The sequence below is a fragment of the Xiphophorus couchianus genome, chromosome 3 (assembly GCF_001444195.1).
Source record: "Xiphophorus couchianus chromosome 3, X_couchianus-1.0, whole genome shotgun sequence".
NCBI lineage: Eukaryota > Metazoa > Chordata > Actinopteri > Cyprinodontiformes > Poeciliidae > Xiphophorus > Xiphophorus couchianus.
Window position 1 is genome coordinate 5267824 of NC_040230.1, and position 17308 is coordinate 5285131.

A 17308-nucleotide genomic window follows, 5' to 3' on the forward strand; every position below is an offset into this window, starting at 1 on the left:
GTCCTTTGTCCTGCCCCAAGCAGTTTGTGGCCTGTTTGTTAAAAGCACTTTGTCGCTAAATTTGACTTGGCACATCTTGTCAGGAGAGATGGCAGCTGATGAGACTCCTGACCTGCAGATAAAACATCCATTAAGTGGCTTGTCTGGGACTATTTGGTGCTCTTAACCTATTAGCATATTGTTAGCCATTTCCAAGATGGTGCAGCGGCGGATATACAATACTGCAGCCAGTCACCACACAATAAAGAACCACCTCTTACTCTGTCGCTGCGCTAAATGTCGTCTCCGACGTTGTAATGCTTGCCGGCCGTCCTCCTCCAGATGATTCAAATGACCGCTAAAAGCCTTAGGGAAGGGGAAAAAAGGGCCAAAATGCAAAATTGATGGAAATGACATTAGATTCAGCTCATGCTCCTCACTGTGTAAATTATACCCCAAAATGGACTCTCTAGCCCAACTGTTGGCTCCAATTTGCTTGGCCATACCTCATGGTGGCTTGTCTTGCCCTTCCCTTCTCCCTTTAATCCAATCAGAGCCACACTGGATGTTATTTATTTGTTTATTTATTTATTTTCGAAGGATGTAACCGATTCTTATCAGGGCAGAAGTAGTGGCTTCTTCCTGGTGAAACGGTGACTAACGTCCCGCCATCGATCCGTCAGTTCGTCTGCGGTGGCGGCTGATGGCTCTGGTGATAGACTGCTCCGTGTGTGTTTATATGTATGAGTGTTTGCCCTTGAAGTCAATAATGCACATACAGGCATATTTATCAAGCTGTGGCACTTAATCTTTTGTTTGGTTTTTCAGGTCATGTGTTTTTGTCTCTTGTGAAAAGCAGAGGCCTACACCTCGGATCAGGCAGTTAGAAGAGTTGCTTTGCAGCCATAAAGTTGACCATTTAAATGTTTTTGTGCACTCTCCCTGTGCTTTTGGTGTTTTCCACATCTCTAACTAATCTTCAGGTGTGAACAGAGAGATGTTTCTTGGGAGTAACTAATATTTAGTCTTCAGTATCCCTACAGCCAGATCAGAGAATGGATGCACTGAAGTTTTTATATTATTTACTTCCACAAGTGTAGTATTATGGCTTTGGTGTTGAGTCTTCACTTGATGTGTATATATATATGAACAACTTTATGAGGAATTGCTTTGGGTGTATTGCTTTTTTAAGTCAGACCAACAGGCTAATCAACAGCTCTTGAAAAGTGGAAAAGTATGGAATTTGGATATGGATGAGCATGAAAAACAAAATAGTGTGTGTAGATGATAAAATAATATTCATGGCAACAAAACTAACAAATTATATAATTCTGAGGCACTTTTGAGTTTTATTTGTGTGTTAAAATGCTCCTGGTAAATGCCTAAATGGTGCCATTTAAAATGTTCTTTTCTAGTGTAGACATCGAAATGGACCAAAAATGAACACATGAATCAGAAAATCTGGGTGTCCAAAGTATAGATGTTTTTTATAGATATTTGTAGGAATGCATCCTGTATGAGCTCATGCCAAAGCATCCCAATTAGATTTCTAGCCATACTTTGACTAGACCTTTATTTTCAGAGCCATTAAGAGGTGGACCCACAATTATGCTTTGGATCATAACTCAAGAAGATGATGTAAAAGTTTTCTCATTACAAAATATATTTAAAGGAACACCAGTTAACTCTGCAAGAAAAATAAACTTTATTTCTTGATTTCTGTCTGTTGAGAGGATGCCACTTAATTGTCATCTGGGTATATTTCATGTGGTCATTTATTGAATATTAAGTTACAAAAGACTCATTATACTAACATACTTATGAAGCATAGACGACGTTTAACTGCTATTAATATTAATGGATTCTATGTAATTACCGAACCATTTTACTGTTTATTTTAACAAATTATTGCCTCTTGTAATTAACATTTTATTTAAGGGTTAAGATCATAATTTTGGATTTTTTAAAGAATTTTTTATTTCATTTGTCCTTTTTTTTTTTTTTTTTTTTTTTTTTACACTAAAAGACATTCCTGAATTGCAGAACTGAAACGTACTGGAAGCTTAAGTTGTGCTCATGCTAGCAGCTATACATCAAAAAATCCTTAATCTGATGTTTTGCAGGTTTTTCTTTTAATTTCTTCAAATATTTAGGCCAAAAGGTGTTACTGTAGGATGTAATCACAAAGCCTAATATATTGTTTTCAGTGCCATTTATGTTTCCGCTTACGAAACTTTCCTCATTGAAATGTTTTCAATAAGTTGACTTTTCAAAATACTCAGTAGCATTTCTTCCCTAATTATTTTATTTTATTTTCATCTAGGAAAAAAAGAGAAGAAAAAAAACAGAAAATGTTTTGATTGTGATTCATATATATATATTTCTCATGGTTTACAAATAACTTTAAATGTGATACAGCACATTACAGATTCTTTCCACAGATCAAAATAAATATATTGCACTTAAAAATCAGTAAAACAAAAACTTATTGGGGTCAGATTATGCCAGACAAAACATTAAGAAAAAACAAAAAAGGTTATCTTCAATAAAAAAAATCAAAACCCAAAGGTATTTACGTGTACACTGGAAAAAAAAAGTAAAACTCAGTTCAAGCTGGACATCAGATAAGGACGTCTTTGAAAAAGAAAGTCTTCTGCAAACCAAGAAGATCAAATCAAACGTTCATAATCGGCTTGTGGATGTGAAAAGGTTGCAGAGGTCATTGCAACCTGTTTGCAGCATTTGTTTGCCTGGCTCTTTTGAAACATTTCTGAATAATCTGATCTTCATGCAGCAACAAACTATTGTTAGAAGTGACACCTTTCATTATTTTCACAAAAAGCAGAAAACTAAATCAACATTGGTAACTGCTGTCACATCATTTCAGCCTTTTGCAAGTGGGAACAAAAACTTGCATGGACTAAAAATCTAAATATTCAGGAATATTTTGGTGTATTACCAGGACAGATTTGCAAATCTGGTCTCTCTGTTTGTTTGGTTGTTTTTTTTTTTTTTTAATAAATGACCAAAACAGCAAGTTATATGTCAGCTCTTCATGCTTCCAAATTTCTCCTCTCCCTGTGCTTTTAAATCAGGACACAGAGTTATTACTTCAGGGTGTAAACGTTGAATCAACTCAACCTGCTGCATATCGCCTGCAGGTAGTTTTAGTTTACTACACCCCATCTGAAGGTTGCAGAGACCTTCACCAAATCTCTGTAAAGCTTGACCCAATTTAAACGATTAAATTTGGTCGTTTAGGTCTCTCCACTCTTAAATTGAGTCCATTTCTACCAGTTGATGTTGCTGTTTTTCTTCTCGTATGTTTTTATTATTACTTCTGACTGCTTGCCTGGAAGCAAGTTTTAAATGTTTCCTCCTTAAGAAGACTAGGAGCATTAAGATCAGATACAATTTACTTTTTTGATTTAATTCATTTGGCCTAGACTCTGAGCTCTGCAAGTGCACCGAAGGAGGATGAAATACGTTCTCATATTCTTTCTCAGCTCTGTTGTAGAGGAAAGTTTTTGAAATAAGGTGTGAAATTCAGCTTTGTTGCCATCATTAATGATATTTTATGGTAATGGTGTGAAGTAGACATGAGCCGGACTGCGACTCTCGTGGTATGATGACCTATTACAATTTCACGGTATTTATGAAAAATTTAAAATGTAATTAGTGAAGCTATTTGCTTGCGTAGAGCCTGCAGTTTGCTGCTAAGTGGTTTAAAACAGCATTAACTTAGTAAGTGTGGTGGGTGACGCTTCATTTTTATTTCCTTTCTTGTAAGCATGGCTGAGATATATTGTAGCCATCCTTCAGCAAGCTGACCAGCAGCATGTAGCAACAGGTCAGAAAGGTCTAGTGCTGATTATCCTCCAAACAGTGGGAGAAAACTCAAACATCTGCACTTTCTCTGGAATCTCCTTGAAATGATTTTGAACCATTTTGAATTGAAAACAAAAACAGTTTTGACAAATTGGTATCATCCTTTGCCAGATGATGTGTAATATGTCTAAAATACAATCCTTGGGGAAACAATAAGTTGCTGCACTCTATCTTTGATGACGCAGTCTGCTCTCACAGCCTCGGTTAAAGGCAGGTTGTAATACCTGCTGTGACCAGGCCTTTAAAACAAAAACATTTAGCTCTTTTACACGTGAAGTCCTTCATTCCATGTTAAAACATACAAAGTTAAGCAATGTGTGTGTCTACTGCAGTCAGCATGCGTTCTAGTATTCTTTTTTTTATAATTTACAGTGAGAAACCTCTGAGTATGTAGATCCCAGAGTGCATTGTCGTTATTCTGAACTGTACATATGGCTGGCTCTCCTAACAGAGAGGAGCCAAGATGGCTGCTTGTTCCATCCAACCACCCTCTGTCATTTTTAGGAATCGCACCCTGCGGGGTTTTGCTGCCATTTTAAAAACATTTAGAAACTGTACTTTGTATTCGAGGGCTGAAATAAAACATGCATGCACATATTTTTGTCTTGCATTTGCTTTGTAATGAAGTTGTCAGTCTTTTCCTACATCGGAGCTGTTCTTAGGAGTCAGATCCTGAGAGAGGAGCACAGTCTGCCTCAGTTCAGCGTGCAGGTTCCTCTTCATGTCACCCCACTCTCTGCAGGTGAATTATTTACAACCAGAGGGACAGGTGCAAGCCAGATGAAGAGTGATGAGGATTAATGGTCTGCCCCTTTCGAAGGTCAGACTGATTTCTGGCCCTCTGCTCTGTGAAGTCATACAAAGGGTGTCATGACTGTGGAGGAGTGGCGGAGTCCCTGGATGGCAGCGTATGGCCCCTGCTGGAAGTAGTGGTGGTAGCGGGGCATGTGGAAGGAAGGGAAGGACGGCCCGCTGCCCTGCATGGTTCCAGCCAGAGCGCTGGGCGTCAGCGGCATGCCTAGCCGGCTGTACGGGGGCAAGGATCCCTGGATGGGGTGGGGTAGGGAGGCGGTTCCGGTGCCTATGGCTGACAGGGTCTGAGGATGCTGGAAACCCGAGAAGCCTGAGGTGGTGGTAACCCAGGAGCTCAGGGAGAGGTTGTCTGAGGCCGTAAACGCTGATCCTGCAGGAGGAAAAGACGGAGGTAATCACCGGGCTGATCAGATTAGTTAGAGGGAAACTACTATGCTTCCTGGGACAGGTTAAAATCGGTTTATGAGCGAAACAAAACCTTTCACACTGAGGTGTTTTCTGGTCTCTTCTCACTTTAAACCCAAATAAGCCGCTGCTGAAAACTACCCCCAAACCCAACGTTTACACTTGCATGTGAAAACTGCAATCATACAACAGTATGTCTTTGAAAAGCAGAAGTGTAGCCTGCCACACAACCAACTAGAATGCAGCAAGTGCATTCTGAATGATGAGTCAACAACAAAACACTTTCTTTTGTCTTTTCCAGTATTCACTGTACTGCACATGCAGTGATAAAACCATCTGACCAAACATTTTGCAGCTCAGCTTGGGTTGCTAGGTAACAGGGCTGAACTTGACTCGGATTGCATCTCCATAAAGCTTGCCTGCAGAGCAAAGCAGTAAGACTTCTTGGTAGATGGCTGAGTTGACTGTAGACTTCAGAAAGCAAAGTGAACCAGAACCAAGAGATGACATGAAATCCCATATCGCTACAGACCATGGAAACTAAATACTGAACTCAACTCAACTTGAAACCTGTGCTACTCCTCTCTTCCTCTTCTTTCCAAATGAAATGCAAACTTTACTTTCATCTGAAGAGAGGTCTGTGGACCACTGAGCAGTTGTCCAGTTCTTTTTCTCCTGGTTTCAGGTAACATAGTTCTGAGACAAGAGATGTGATTTCTGAGCATCGAGGGTTTTAATGCACTGACTCTGGTCTCAGTCAACTCCCTTGAAGAATCTCCAAATTCTTGAAAAGATTTTGCTTGGCAATCCGGTCGGGGCTACAGTGGTCCCTGTTGCTGGTGCATATTTTCCTTTCACACAATTTTCTATGAATATGCTGTACTATTTTCACAATATCCAAATTTTAAGAGTCATGGAATAGGTTTTTTTTTTATTATCTGTAAGCCATAATCATTAAAATAAAAATAAAATGTAATTCTTTAAAAAGATTTATTATATTATTTTATGTAATATAAAATAATTATATATATATATGATTCACTCAGTGAATTGAGTTACTGAAAATAATGAACTTTTCAGAGCGCTCACCTCTGGTGTGTGTGGTGTGTCCGTCCTCGCTCAGGTTCTCCTCGTCGCCAGCGTAGGTTCTGATCGGCGATCGGGCGTACGAGTGCTTGTGGATCAGATTCTCAACACTTTCCCTGCAGCAAAAGCCAAAGAGAGAGCCCCAAAGTAAATCTCTTTGTTTCTTTTGTTTTATCATTGCACCGGCAGTGATGTGTAGCTTACAACCAGCGCTAGATTACTAAGTCAAAGAGTTACACAGTAATATCTAGTTTTGCTTTCAGCACACACTGACCCTGGCTTTTTCTACATAAAATACATAAATGCAATGGCAAAGATTTTAATTCCCGCCACAATTGTATGATAAATTTTCCATGACAACCTTAAAAAGATAACAGGAAAGACGCATCATTTAGCAAAGTTTTCTTATCTGGTGGACTTTAACAGCAGTGACTTCTGAGTCAGTTTTGTCCTCTTTTTCTAATGTGGTCATAAAAAATTATAAAGACACTACATAAAACAAAATAAAAGTGGCATAAATGATCAAGAACACTCCCATATCCCACTGACCTCTCTTTTCCTACAGGACTTTTATCTTATTACATCAAGGATCAAATCTTTAATTAGAGTTGTTAACATATTGTAGTTTTGATAATGAATCATGAATCATCAGATGGAACTTCTGTTTTTATCCAAAATATAAAAACAAGCTTTTTTTGGTGTGATAACAACATAACAACATAATGACGGTGTGTCAGGGCTATTGCTGATAGAAAAGAAGAAAAAACAGGAGTAACTTTCTGCTAAGAAAAACTTATACATTTTGAGATTAATCTCAAACTTTTTCTGAAGAAATTATGGACATTTCTGAGTTTTAAAAGTAAAGAAATTGCTAGAAAAAAAATCTTAACTTGTGGGGGAAAATTACAATGGTCCAAAATCTGCCAGTTGTAATCAATATTAATAAAATACTGACTTAAAATAAGTGCCTATGTCTTTCTGAAAAGTTATTTGCAAGTTAGTTTTGTCTTATTTCAAGTGTACTAAAATTTTTTCACTAGAACCTAGAGCAAAAATACTAGCAAGATTTTGTGTTTTTTGCAGTGTATGAAAAAGTTCAACAGGTCTGAATATTTTTCCAATGAACTGTTTATGTGGCGTCACTCAGTGAAATAAGCTCTTGTGTTGCTGTGAGTGTGTTTAGGTTGTGTATTTACTTTGTTTTTCAGCTGGTGTGTGTGGATTCAGGCACATGTGTGTCATGTATGTGTTACCAGTCCCACAAACTGCATTAGCTCATTTGAGACTTGTCAGGGAGCACTTCTAAACCGCAGTGACAGATATTGTTGGGGGAGGCGGTGTGTGTTCATGTGTGTGCATCATCAGACCAATGCGTCCACATTAGCAGCGTCCTGCCTCAGCCCCACCCCTCTGGAGCCCAAAACCCTCCAATTAGGTTAGGAAAGTGCAATATCTGTCAGCAGAGGAGTACAAATGTGTGTGTTTTTATCAGTGTTGGGCCCCCGCGGCGCAGAAGCCAAAGCAAACTCCCACAGTGCATGGCAGTGGGGGGGAGGGAACAGGGGAGGAGGAGCATGCTGGTTTCAATCAGTCACTGCAGCCAATTGAATTACAGTGTGTTTTAGTGCAGTGGCCGACTCCAGACTAATGTGATTTCTGCAGCTCCCGAAGACCAATTGATCAGGTCTAATTCACAGCCCTCACAAAGAGAAAGACGGAGAAGTTCAAGGGGGAGGAAGGGTCGTCTGGATGCGTTCGGCGGTCTCTGTTTGGGATCTTTGATTGAGGGAAATGAGCAGATGGCTTGATTTTGTCAGCTGATTTTGGCCACAGTGCCGGAATCGGGAATTACGAGAAGTTTGTGTTTTGGCTGCGTCTGCTGAAATCTGCAGAGGCACGGCAGTTCTTAGTCTCTGCGTTTGTCTGAAACTCACGTTCTTGGAATTCTGTGTTGTTGTTGTTCTTCTTATATTGTTGGGATGAAAACTAAAGTAAGGGAAAAGAAAAGTAGCAGAGGAAGATAACAAGATGCAGAAGGAAATGTGAAGATGGACAAAACAATGTTTTGACTAAAAAAGCCTTTTATTGGCACAAACTTAAAGAATGTAGAAATTTGAGTTGAGAAACAGATGAAAAGTTTATTTTAAAAAGTGACCTATATTAACTCACTGTATGTTTCTCATTTTAACAGTGACATATCAACTTTATGCAGACAATGCAGTAATGTGCTCTGGTGAGCAAGTTACTGCTGCCCTATTTGTTTAGTAAATGACCCAGTAATAGGTCATTTAAAATGAACTATTACTTGATTTTATAAATACATTTTTCAGGTATTTTTAAATTAAGAACTTTAACAAGCAGCACATTTAAAGTTAGCAGTTGAATTTCTAAGGCACCAAAACTCACATTTGTCTGTGATTGATGTAAATTATATCTAACAAATAAGTTTTCAAAATTTTCAGCTACATACCACACTAAGCAGCTTTACTATAATTGTGATCTTTGCTCGTTTCAGAAGAATGTGGATAAGTGGTCCCTTCAATAACAAAGTCCACATACAGTCAAATGATTAACCTCATCAGTAAAAAGCATCATTGTCGTTGCTTCTTATCTGTAATTTAACTTATCCATAATTTACTGGCATCATTGTCATGTATTAGAAAAGATAAGTTATTGATATTTCAATGTTTAATTGATTTCTTTTGGTTTTCTTATGTTTAATCTTTAAAAAATTTAAATGTCTGCAGTAGAGACTCTGTGGTTTCATTCAAAGGCAGAAGAGTCACTAAGAGATCTGTTAACGTTTAGCCAGCCAACATTCGCATTTGAAAGAAGATTGCACCCAATTTTAACACTTTACACACTTTTAATTAGCTCAAACTTTTCTTATTTGTGTAAATCCACTTGTGTACATTTCTATGTGATGCAGACCTTTTTTTTTATTGTTGATATGGTTTTACTGTGCTTGTACTGTAAAAGCTTTTTTATTTTTACAAATCCAGCCACGGACTTCAGCTTTGAATTATTAAATTGCCATATTTCTTTAATGGAAACCATTATATGCACTCTATGTCCACTATGTTTAGCTGCATTGTTTCTGGTAAATATGCATATAAGTCATATAAAAATTCTTTGTTTCATTTAATTTTATTATATGACTCAAGCTAAAAAGAAAAAGGTAAAAAACAAAAAAGCGACCCATCTGTCAAAGCAGGTCATTACAAGCTATAAGGAAAGAGGAATGAAGATCTTAACAATGAGGAAAAGACAAGGAGAAAAAATTCACAAATGGCAAAAGGAGAATAGAGCGGTTACAATTATGAAAAAGAAATGGAAAACAAAACAGAATAAATAAATCACTGAGTAAGAAGAACAAAAATCCTCAACAATGACGTGAACATGGATTAGGGGAAAAAATGAAAAACATGGTATAAACTCGGATGATCAGCATGAAAAAACAGTGGAGGAAAGGGACACTTTAAATATTTAGAAGAAGAGCGAAGTGAAGGAACACAGTAAAGAGAAAGATGTAAAAGAAACAAGAAAGATCTTGATGAATAAAATCGTGTGTGTCTTATCAGAGGCCAACAAACAGTGCTGGGCCCAGAATCCCCTGTACCTCTCCATGTCCGTCAGCCGCGACGAATCCCTGAAACCTTTGGCGAACGGGTTGCTGTCAATCTTCAGCTTGGTTATCTGGGAAAAACACACACCAGCAGAAAACAAGTGAGACACGTCTCACTGGTTTCTCTTCTCTGTTCCAAAAACTTTTTTTTTCATTCTTTTGTGAAGGATCAAATCAATTCTTCTTTAATTAAAGTTAATTAAGTAGGTAATTTTATGTCTAAACTTAATTCTTTTATTGCCACATTATCAAATCTAGAGTCAATATTTGGCAGCAATTTCTAAAAATCAATGATTGGCATGTCTTCTTACTGTAAAATAAGTTATTCTTTAACTTAAAAATAAGTTTAATGAACACAATTCTTTGTAAAAAATATACTAATAAAAAATAAAAGTCACTTGTCCTGGTTTCCATTTTATAAAACCTTTCTACAACATATAGCATATAATTAAAACCTTTTTTGCTCAGAATAATGTTAGTTTTATTCATAAAATTAAGAATATTTTACAAAAAACTCTTTAATAAAATAAAAAAACTGTAGATTATAGACACATTAAAGTATGCTTTCATACTTTAATGGAAACATTGAGTTCAGGATAATCTGCAAGGCGCAAGGACGGCAAAAAATAAGACACAATGAAAAGCAAGTTTTTATACTGCAAACAGAATAAACTCAAATTGATGAATTCTTTTAAAGTATGCTCCCACACTTTATTGTGGTTCCAAATATCATTTTCACTTGATAAATTGATGAAAGACGAATCTTAAGTCTGGTAATTTTGAGAACAAGTACCTCGAACTGCTCACCAGGGGGCGCCACAAATAAAAGTCTTTCACTGCCAACAGCTATGAACACAAGACAATCACACACTCACACTTGAGGATGATTTAGCGAGACAAATTAATCTAACAGTCTCGTTTTTGGACTGTGGGAGGAATCTGGAGTACCCAGAGAGAACCCATACATGCTCATGGAACATGCAAACTCCATGCAGAGAAATTCCAGGTTGGGATTCAAACTCAGGACCTTGCTGCATGGGGCTGTAAGACCTTAATGATTCTTCCAAAAAAAAAAAAAATAGATATTTCAGGACACAAAGTTGGCAACATCTCAATATTTTGTTTGTGTGTTTGTTGTCCGTCATCTACCTTCACTGTGACTTTGTGTGTCACATAATGTTGAGATTACAACATAGTAATAAATATCGATTTATGATTATCACTTTAAAATTGCCACCCTCTGGTTCAGATCACACGTTTGATCTCAGTTTATACATAACTCCTGTCCTGATAAGGTTTCTGGGATGAACTCCTGAACAGATAAAAGACGACAAGCAGAGACACAAAGTCGTGATTTGACTTAATTTACTCACCAGCTGGTTCTGATAGGCCGTGACGGCGGTGAAGACCGTCTCAACGAACACGAAGGTGCGAAACTCCTCCGATTTGAGGTTGAGCAACGAAGCGGTGTGGTCCTTCTTCTTAATGATGTGAACTCGTGGCTGGTACTTGTGCATAGAGTTCAGGATGATCTACAAAGAGAGGAAAAATAAAATACAATGAAAAGAAGGTTTTTCATACTGCAAACAACAGAATAAACTCAAAAATGTATAAATTATTTTCTTATTTTGCATCAGAGAGGTTGGAGTTGACTGTTCTCCTCGACATGGCCTATCAGTCAGCCTCACATGTTGGACCCACCGGACATTACCCTTCGTTACTGTTTACACTGTAAATCACTCCCACCAACACTAACTGGACGACCTCCAGGTCCTCAACAGATGCAGGGCAGCCTTCTGTGCTAATTTGTTGTTGTTCCTCAGGACAACAGACAAACTGAAAGTCTTTAGTCTCTTAATACTTATACACAGTAAAGGACCAAATAGACTCGGACACAGTGTTAAATTTAACTCTTTAAGTGTTTATTTAACACTACAAAATTTACTGTAGACATGTATAAAGACATAATAAAGAAAAATGACAAAGGAATAAAACTACAGCTCAGCGTAAACCCAGTAATAACATGATTAAAACATGATTGCTCTCATTGCCTGACATCACGTAAGAAGATGATTTCAGAAATTAAAACAAAACCCAGTAAAGATGCTGGTTAATTTGTGTTTGTTCTCAGTTTTCTTTCAATTTGAATGAAAGTTTTCCGAACAGAGGAAATTTGAACCTTTGACAAAGAGGCACGTTATGGTTTCTTAAAACATTATCTGTGGTCAGTAGAGTGTTGGATAAAATTGTCAAATTAAGGGTTTGCAAACTCTACTGTTCACAAACCCGTATTTATCCTCATAAAACTCATTCACATATTTCCAACCTAATGACAAACAGTATTTCTGGTATTTTTAGGCCCATTCTGCTATTTAGAGCAACTAAACCTGGTAGATTTATTATTTATTTTACTTTAAGGTTTTTAATCATTAATATATAAATATTAAGACAGTATGATCAAATAAAACGGAGTAAAAAAATATATCTTTCTGTTTTTGTTGGACATGAATGACTCCGTGAGGGTTCATGTATTGACTTCCTTGCTTTAGTTGTGCATTCTAGGAACTATTTGTATGGTTTTGTCTGCTCGGTAAGACCTAAGTCAGGCTGTGTTTGCTATTTTAATTATTTTTACGGCTCCATAAAAACCTATTTGTTGTCATTTTCGGAGAAAAACAAAAGTTGCTCTCACATGTCCGTGCTGGTCCAGCTCGTTGTTCGTCAGTTTGACCTTCTCGAAGGAAACCATCTGCTTCATCAGCTGCTCTCCGGTGAACGGAGAGTCCGGGTGGACGTACAACCTGCCGGAGGAGAGCGCGACATCTCACTTCTGATTGGCCGAGAGGCATTCGAAGCGCAGCCGCCACGACCAATCAACGCGCGGATCTTGATTGACTCTTAATTGACACTTGGCAAACATTTCGTTGTAAAACGTCTGACTAAATCCTGTCATTTCTTCGAGCGTGGAGAAAGAAAGTAGTTTTTAAAGGATATGATGCTTAGTTTTTCTTGAAAATTTGCCGAATTTGATTTATTATTTCACGATTACCGCCGTTTATGCTCATCATTCTTTATTTTCAGGTGTGCACTAACTAGGAAAATATTGACTTTTTTTTCCAGAAAGAACTGAGTGTGTCCAGAATCTGAATAATTATCCAGAGCCTGAAATAATTTATATAGCTCTGTAATTACATGTTAATTACGTGAAAAATAGATGGCTGAATGGTCGTCTGTTTTTTCGATAAAGGTGGAAGATCAATAAGTGCTATTGGTCTTCTGAACAAATAATAGATAAGCACCGAAAGTATGGTTGTTGCATGGAGACTACACATATAATCGTCCTTGATGCATAAAAAATAAAACACGAAAATACAACAACTTTAATTTGTTTATATACTTTATACTTTATATACTTTTATATACTTCAATTCGCCTCTAAGGCTAACTTAAATAATATTTGTTTAAATCTTTACATCTTTACCAATTTTAAAGAGCTAGAAACGTGACTTCATTTTGCGAGTTATTCGAAAAATCATCCTGAAGACTCCTGGAAAGATGGAGCGTGTTGGGGTCTTTACCTGGCGGGCAGAGGGGGGTCGGCTTTGCCGGCCACCAACCAGGAGGAACGGTGATAGGCGTAGCGGTACCGCTTGTTGTCCACCGGAACAATATCCATCAGCACGATGTACTTGGAATCCTGGTCCACTCCGGAAAAAGAGACCCGGATGGTAGGAAACATCCGCCTGTATGTGACATATTATTTTTATTCTTATTTTTATTATTTATTTATTGGGGAAAAAAGAGCTAACAACAGATCAAGAAAAAAACCCGCTTTGCAATATAAAATATTATTTAAAACTAAATAATATACAAAATTAATATTAAATGAGTTTTTTTAGTTATTCTGACTTAGTCACAAATAACAGTATAATGCTGGCGGAAGTAAAATTAAAAAAAATAAATTATTGAACATACTGACCAGAAAAGACAATAGCCAATAAGATAAAATACGACGCAGAAGGGAGCAACAAGTAAAAACCAAAGTAAAACAAAGTCTGGACAAACAGCAGTGAGAGAACTGAAATCTGATTTTTAAAAGACTGAAAAAATTACAACCAAATCTTATGTTACCATCAAATTATGAGAACTATGTTAGATTAAGGCGAGACATTCCAATTGTGAAATAATAATAATATTCCCATTTAGTGACATTTTCTCAGCTGTTTGAATTATGTTATATTTAAAGAAGTTGCATATGCGCCGAGTAAAAATCCCTCCAGTTGCATCATGAATTATGTAGAAAATTCAGGACGTTTTTCCTCCAAATACAACATAATTGGAGGCAGCACTTTTATTGTTAATTAAATATTTTGCATTGGGTCACACACTAAACCTGTGTGAGACCCAATAAAATGGCAATTGGTGATAACATGGATGGAAGCGATATTGTTGTGCATTTTATTCCTCCGCAGTCTCAGAAAAAATTCGAGCTTCGCATGCATTTTTGTCTTTATATAAAAACAAACATTGATGTCATTATTCTACTTTTCCTCATTTTATTTTGTATTCTGTGATATTTGATGTGATCGGAGTGATTACAGAGCAGCGCGTCCGGTTTACCTTCCAGACTTGGTGATGATCATTTCAGTGCCGAGCTCGTGGAATTTGTCCCACAGCTCTTTGGTCTCCAGGCTGCACGAGATTTTGGCCATCTCCTCGCTGGGGATGCCGGGATTGGTGGGGATGAGGGGCTCCGTGCACACCGTGGGCGCGCTCCCGCTGAAGTCCCCGTGCCCGTCCAGGGACGACAGGTCAGCCAGAGCCTGCTGGTTGCAGGAGGATTTCTCCACAAATTGTTCTGGTTTTATCAGAAACGCGGATGCGTAAACATGAAAGAGAAATGGAGAGTAACCGTGAGGATCGTCCTGATATTATTTTAAAATTATTTTGTAAGAACAAGAGATACAAACCATTCTAAAATGATGAAAACATCAATAATACGACTTTTAAACTTAAATGTACTCCAAAAATAAAACCGTGTACAATCTACAGAATTAAAACAAATAAACGAACAAATAGAAAAACGTAATCCTTCATGTAATTTACATTTTATATCACAGTTTGAACAGAAATTGGAAAATCATATAAATTTATATTATATTATATTATATTATATTATATTATATTATATTATATTATATTATATTATAATAAATAAGTCCACTAAGAACAAAAAATAAATAAATGAACAAAACCCAGATTTCTGTGAAAACTACACATCACTTTTAGGAAAAAAATATCCCTACTTACACATTTTCATCTTGAAAATTCCGAAGACCTCCTTTTGTCGCACAAAATTATATAATAATGTATTTAATGCCCGTGTATTTTCAGAAAAAACAATTATTATTTTATACTTTCCATCAGTAAATATCGGCGCCTTGGATAAACAGGAGTGCTTAAAAGCTTAAGATAGTTGATTGTAATTGCAGGTTTCGTCACAAAAAAATAAAAGCACCAACTTTTCTCACATTTTGGTGCTTCATTGTATAAAATCTTACACTGTAATTATTTTTCTTCAACAAACAACTTTTCAAACAATAAAGCTGGATTTCTTCCTCTCTTACCCAGAGGTTTGATGGTGTTCTCCTCCGCCTCCTTGTCCTTGCTGGACTTTCCGCTGGACATCAGGGCGGCTATGGAGAAAGCATTGGCCCGGGATGAGAGCTGCGGCTTTGGGGATGACGTGTACTCCATGTCGGTGTGTCAAAAGGCAAAAATATTCCCCTCTAAAAAAATAAAAGCAGAAAACCTCCCGAAATACCGGCCGCTTTTGGCTCCAAGCGGCAGAAGGAAGTGAAGATTGAGGAAATTACGCGCAGTTTCTTCCAGATCTCAGGACTTTCTTGCGCACAGAGTTTACAGGCGCAAACAGGTTAACAATCGGCACTCAAAAAGACAGGAAAAAGGTTTTATTGCTGCCGATGTGGTCTGGCTGGATTCATGGTGAAGGAAGAACGCACTGCTGACTCTTGGGGGCTGTCAGACCTGAGGCCGGCGGCTCTTTGGGACGCTTCAGTCTGCTCCGGTCCAGCCTTCCCTTATTATTCCAGCTTGCCCTCCAATCGCTGCCTCTGGCTCCACGTCACGCTCCCACTGGCTCACAGCGGCCCTGAAAGCGAGCAGCCAATTAAATCACCTGCTACTGCCAGGCTTTCTCTTTTTTTTTTTCCAAGCCAAAGACAGACAGGGCGGCAGAGACAGAGAAGAGAGGGAGATTGGAAGTAATAATGTGAGAATTTTATGACTGCAGAGGCTGATGACAGATTGAAATGACTAATATATGCAGGAAAAATCCTTTGATGTCTTGCAAAATAAAAGAAAGTCTGTATTAACCTTTCCTTAGATTTTCTTTACTCTCGGTTCTTTTAGATATCAAGTCAGACTGTTGAGTGAAAGTTACCAAAGAATAAACTGAAATTGAATTGTAGAATAAAAATCTCACTCGTGTTAAATGATTTGAATATTTTTTTCTTATTATTTCTTGTAAATTTTTAAGACATTTAAGGGTACATTTAAGATCATTTGTGCAACTGTACTGCACACATTTTAAATTTATTTGAAAACATTGAGATGATTTGACTGATGATTTTAGCTAAAAGTTTCAGAAAAAAAACATCTGATACACATTTGGGAACATACTTATCAAACATATCATAACAAGATTGTTTTTACATGCTTTTGCACGAAAATTTTGACTTAGCATAATACATTTTTAAAAAATTAATATTTTTGGCAGAAATATCTATATAAACAATCTGATTAAACCTGCATATTGTTTTCATGAGTTTTTTTTCTTGCATTAATTATGTACTGCTCTAGTTAAGCTATAGCTTCATGCAGCAGTTTACTGTTTGGTTTTGTAAAGGCCAAAGTGTACAATATTTGAGGTTTGTGTCACATCTGTCATGGACAAGAAAATAAAAAATAAAATATCTTAAAGCCCAGAAGTATAAGTGACTCATTAAGGAACATTTAAAGTACAAATTTGAATCAAATAGTTCAGTGAGAATAGCTGATATGTGATAAATAACTGAAAGTGTGAGGCTTTACTTTGAGGTTGCAACAAACAAAAATATATTTCCAGCAATGGTTTAGGAAAGTCAGCTGTTTCTGGATTTTGTCTCCGGAACAAACATGGATCGTTTTTGCAGGTCTTTTCTGGTGTACTGAGAACACAGTAAGTTCCCCATTAACTCTGATGATGTCACGGTGTGAGGTAATTTTCTGACCCACATGCAGGAAGACACTCAGGACAAGATAAACAGTTTTGAATAGACCAGCAGGCAGAGGACTCGGGAGTGAAGCTTTGGAGGATACCGTCATAGATCTGAGGTCTCAGATGGAACAACGCTTTGAAAAATCTGGGAAATCTTCTCTTGGATCCTTGTTTGACCATCAAGTTCCCTTTGGCTCTGTGATGGATTAGGAGAATGGAAAGAGGGCGTGGTC

General features: G+C 37.3%; 1 protein-coding gene across 1 annotated transcript; it reads right to left on the reverse strand.

Annotated features, from left to right (window-relative positions):
* Positions 1–1945: 1945 nt before the first annotated feature.
* On the reverse strand, positions 1946–15935 carry tbx20 (T-box transcription factor 20). Its single transcript, XM_028012587.1, has 8 exons — positions 15424–15935; positions 14417–14654; positions 13375–13539; positions 12489–12597; positions 11170–11328; positions 9791–9867; positions 6175–6287; positions 1946–5050 (listed from the first exon to the last, which is right to left on the reverse strand). Exons 1-8 carry the CDS (start codon positions 15551–15553, stop codon positions 4722–4724), a joined length of 1320 nt encoding a protein of 439 aa, XP_027868388.1. The 5' UTR covers positions 15554–15935; the 3' UTR covers positions 1946–4721.
* Between the last annotated feature and the right edge of the window lie 1373 nt (positions 15936–17308).